Raw genomic sequence first — 5,000 nt, forward strand, 5'->3', positions numbered from 1 at the left:
CCCATTCGCCGGATTTAAACCCAGTAGATCATCTATGGGATGCACTGGAACAGCATGTGCACCAGAGGAATCCACCATTCCAGACACTTCAGCAACTTCTTACGGCACTGCAGCATGAGTGGCAAAACATTCCACGTGTTGTGCAACGTTTAATTGCTTCCATGCGTCGCCGTTGTCAAGCTCGTGGTGGTCATAACCGATACTGACATATTCCTGTGTACATGTTTCAGGTGGATTACCAGATATACTGTTTCAGACATGTACAGAGTAATCCCCTTCCCATGGCGTCTTGATCTTTGGTGGCTTGTACCATGTCTACCAGGGTTTTTTTTATATTAAACTTTGAAAATCAATGTTTATAGTCACTCTTACCTCAGACATTTATGCTTTCCTCCTCCTTCGATTCCTTCTTGTCCTTGTCGCCCTCCTCCTTCTCACCTCCCTCCTCTTCCTTCTTGTCCTTCTTAACCACCGCGTAGATCGTCTCCCCCTTCGCCTCCTCGTACGACAGCGGGTGGATGCCCTGCGACTCGTACTTGGGCGGCATGGCCGATATCGTGAACATCGTGTCCGGGATGGGAAGCTTCTCTGGCATCTGCGTGATCTCGGCGCTCTTCGTCTTCCTGCACCTGATGCACAGGCAGAGCGTGAGGCAGACGACGAAGAGCACGAGCAGGAAGCCCAGGGCGATGGCGAGGATCATCCACAGCGGGAAGCCGGCCACCTCCAGACTCTCCTTCTTGCTGTAGTCCAGCGACGACTCGGAGGGCTTCGCCTGGGCAGACGGCGACGCGGCGTCAGACACGACGCGCTCCTTGTCCACGACTCTGTTGATGTCGTCTGCTGAGGGCAGCGCCGGTTCCATTGGAGTCTCGTGCATCGGTCTGGGGCTCTCGTTCGGCCCTTGGTGTGCCAGTTCTGAAACGACAAAAACAAAGAAGAGAGGAATATTTGTAGTATTAGAGACTAGTTAAAGGGGCATTCCTGAGTTTTGTTTTGTCGAAGTACATAATAGTTTTAAAACATACTATTTAATGGACGTATGTTAAAAAGGTTACACGCAGAGGCTCAAAGACAGATTCTGCAATGTTATATTGTAAATTGGGCTTGAAATAATATGAACGTATTTCCCTCATTGATAAAAAACCAAAAACCAAAACATTAAGAACTCTTCATCCAAAGTACCCCAGTGTTTTTGTAGAAATATATGAGCTTGTTTGTACTTCGCATGATACCTTGCGCCCGTGTGTACCGACCTCGGTCAGTCGGTGGCGTCGTCGTTAAGCTATCGGACTACAGGCTGGTAGGTACAGGATGTGCAGCTCGGTACCGGCTCCAACCCAGAGCGAGTTCTTATTAAGGGCTCAATGGGTATATGTAAGGCCACTAAACCCTCTTCTCTCTCACTAACCACTAACCAACTAACAACTAACCTACTGTCCTGGACAGACAGCCCAGATAGCTGAGGTGTGTGCCCAGGACAGCATGCTTGAACCTTAATTGGATTTAAGCACGAAAATAAGTTGAAATGAAATGTGCCCGTGTAACATGACAGAGAGAGAGAGAGAGAGAGAGACGGTAAAAAAAGTAAAGTTTGTTTTATTTAACGACGCCACTAGAGCACATTGATTTTGTATCTTATCATCGGCTGTTGGACATTAAACATATGGTCATTCTGACACTGTTTTTTTTTTAGAGAAAAGCCGCTGTCGCCACATAGGCTACTCTTTTAGGACAGGCAGCAAGGGATCTTTTATTTGCGCTTCCCACAGGCAGGATAGCACAAACCATGGCCTTTGTTGAACCAGTTATGGATCACTGGTCGGCGCAAGTGGTTTACACCTACCCACTGAGCCTTGCGGAGCACTCACTCAGGGTTTGGAGTCGGTATCTGGTTTAAAAATCCCATGCCTCGACTGGGATCCGAACCCAGTACCTACCAGCCTGTAGACCGATGGCCTAACCACGACGCCACCGAGGCCGGTCCACAGAGAGACAGAGACAGACAGAGAGTATTTTTAACATGCCCATATTCCACTACGGTTTCAGGCATGTCTGTCGCGGGCCAAATCTCACGATAGCCAGTGACTTGGTTCGGGACAGATCTAGCCTGGTGCATATAAAACGTTTAGAGTCAAGACTCAAGACTAATAGTCTGAGACTTAACAAAACGTCATGATAACTCCATACAAATTGTATGCGCGTGACGTTAATAGAGATTCAGTCTAGACTCAATGGCGGTACATTACAATTATTATCAGAAGATCTACGCACCAGTTTCTGTTTTCACATCCAGTCGTGATGGACGAGCTGAAAAGATACAAGCAGAAATATATAACCTTTACCGAGCACGGAAGGAAATGCTTTAGTTAACGACGCACTCAACACATTTTATTTTCGGTTATAAAGCGTCGGTCATATGGTTAAAGGGACATTCCTGAGTTTGCTGCAATTTTTAAGATGTTATCGACTAACAGAGACTTTTTTAACGATCTTAAATATATTTTTTTGCATAAAATATTAGTATTAATATTTAATTAGGTTAAATTTAATTTTATTTCCTAATTTTTTTTTTGGGCTTATTACAAATATTAAGACGACCAGAAACATATTGAATATACAGACACTGATATTCTAAACAAGAAAATATATTTAAGTAAGTTTAATCGTAGAAATATTTTATTAGTCGGAAACATCTTACAATGCATCACACTCAGTAATGTACCTTTAAGGACCACACAGATATTGAAAGAGGAAACCCGCTGTCGCCACTTCATGAGCTACTCCTTTCGATTAACAGCAAGGGATATTTTATATGCACCATCCCACAGACAAGATAGTATACACCACGGCCCTTGTTACCCCAGTTGTACAGCACTGGCTGGAACAATAAATAGCCCAATGGGCCCACCGACGGGAATAGATCAGGCGAGCGCTCTACCATTGAGCTACGTCCCGCCCCCTACACGCATATTAAACACACAAACGTATATACATATACACAGGTATACAGATTCACACATACACACATGTACACACGTCCATATACACACATACACACACACACATACATATACACAGGTATACAGATTCACACATACACACATGTACACACATGTCCATACACACACATACACACACACACACATATACATATACACAGGTATACAGATTCACACATACACACATGTACACACATGTCCATACACACACATACACACACACACACACATATACATATACACAGGTATACAGATTCACACATACACACATGTACACACATACACCATACACACATATACACACACACACATATACATATACACAGGTATACAGATTCACACATACACACATGCACACACATACACCATACACACATATACACACACACACACACATATACATATACACAGGTATACAGATTCACACATACACACATGTACACACATGTCCATACACACACATACACACACACACATATACATATACACAGGTATACAGATTCACACATACACACATGTACACACATACACCATACACACACATACAAACACACACACATATACACTCGCATGCATGCATACATACATACATACATACATACATACATACATACATACATACATACATACATACATACATACATGCATGCATGCACCTCAATAGCTTAAAAGGTATCGTGGCCAGTCGGCAAAGTTGCGGGCGATTCGGTGCCATAGGCTCGAGTCCCAGCAACGGCACGGGACAATTTGTGAGGCCAAAAAGGATTTAATTATCCCCTGCGTCTGTGCGTTAATATCTATGTATGTAACAGTCAACCTCGACATACATACACTATATATATATTCATACACCAGTACATACATTTATACATCAATAAATACATAAATAAATACATACATACATACAAACATACATACATATATACATACATACATACATACATATTTCTCAGTACAAATGGTATTCTCTCAGCCAATCAAATCACATTAAAGGGACATTCCTGAGTTTGCTGCAATTTTTAAGATGTTATCGACTAACAGAGGCTTTTTAACGATTATAATTACATATCAAATATATTTTTCTGCACAAAATATTAGTGACTGTATATTAAACGTGTTTCTGATCGTGCTACTATTTGTACGAGGTTAAATTTCATTTTATTTCCTAAAAGATATTTTTTCGTACGTACGAAATTATATGTAGACAAAATCCAGCTTAGGCTTCTTACAAATATTAAGACAGATTGAATATACAGACACTGATATTCTAAACAAGAAAATATATTTAATATGTAAGTTTAATCGTAGAAATATTTTATTTTTCAGAAACATCTTACAATGCAGCAAACTCAGGAATGTCCTTTAAAGTACAACTTTTTAGTTTTGACAATTCCGGGGTTTTTCGTTTGCTTATAAACATGTCAAAATATCCGGATTTTCTGGGTCCATAAAATCTGTTATTGTCCAGATGTAGTTAATAATTGCCATCAGTAAATTGTCTACCTTCATGTTTTCTTTATTTCACTATCCACTAACCACCTAACAACTAACCCACTGTCCTGGACAAACAGCCCAGATAGCTGAGGTATTTCCTCAGGACAGCGTGCTTGAACCTTAATTGGAAATAAGCACGAAACATATATATAATCTATATAATAATACATACTTGGGTCAAAGTGATCCTCGGGCGCTGGAACCGCTTCAGTTGGTTTCACTGAAAAATAGATATTTCACTTTTAGAACGAAACACTCGCATTCCAATATTTACATAATATTAATTGTCATTTTAAAATAATGAAATGAAAGGAAAGAAAGAAATGTTTTATTTAACGACGCACTCAACACATTTTATTTACGGTTATATGGCGTCAGACATATGGTTAAGGACCACACAGATTTTGAGAGGAAACCCGCTGTCGCCACTATATGGGCTACTCTTCCGATTAGCAGAAAGGGATCTTTTATTTGCGCTTCCCACAGGCAGGATAGCACAAACCA

The 5,000-nt window shown here is 41.1% G+C and overlaps 2 protein-coding genes across 2 annotated transcripts in view; both read right to left on the minus strand.

The window, feature by feature from the left end:
- LOC121370560 overlaps positions 1 to 5,000 on the minus strand; it is a 407,496-nt gene that overhangs the window by 129,920 nt on the left and 272,576 nt on the right. The gene's annotated exons all lie outside the window — the stretch shown is intronic.
- Positions 347 to 5,000, minus strand: part of LOC121370555 (nuclear receptor coactivator 6-like) — a 41,137-nt gene continuing 36,483 nt past the window's right edge. The window contains exons 10-12 of the mRNA XM_041495860.1: positions 4,669 to 4,716; positions 2,275 to 2,310; positions 347 to 918 (exon numbers count right to left, since the gene is read on the minus strand). Coding sequence (XP_041351794.1) covers positions 374 to 918; positions 2,275 to 2,310; positions 4,669 to 4,716 — 629 coding nt within the window. The 3' untranslated portion in view covers positions 347 to 373. The remainder of the gene's footprint in view (positions 919 to 2,274; positions 2,311 to 4,668; positions 4,717 to 5,000) is intronic.

This window comes from Gigantopelta aegis, chromosome 4, assembly GCF_016097555.1.
Source record: "Gigantopelta aegis isolate Gae_Host chromosome 4, Gae_host_genome, whole genome shotgun sequence".
NCBI classification, from domain to species: Eukaryota; Metazoa; Mollusca; class Gastropoda; order Neomphalida; family Peltospiridae; genus Gigantopelta; species Gigantopelta aegis.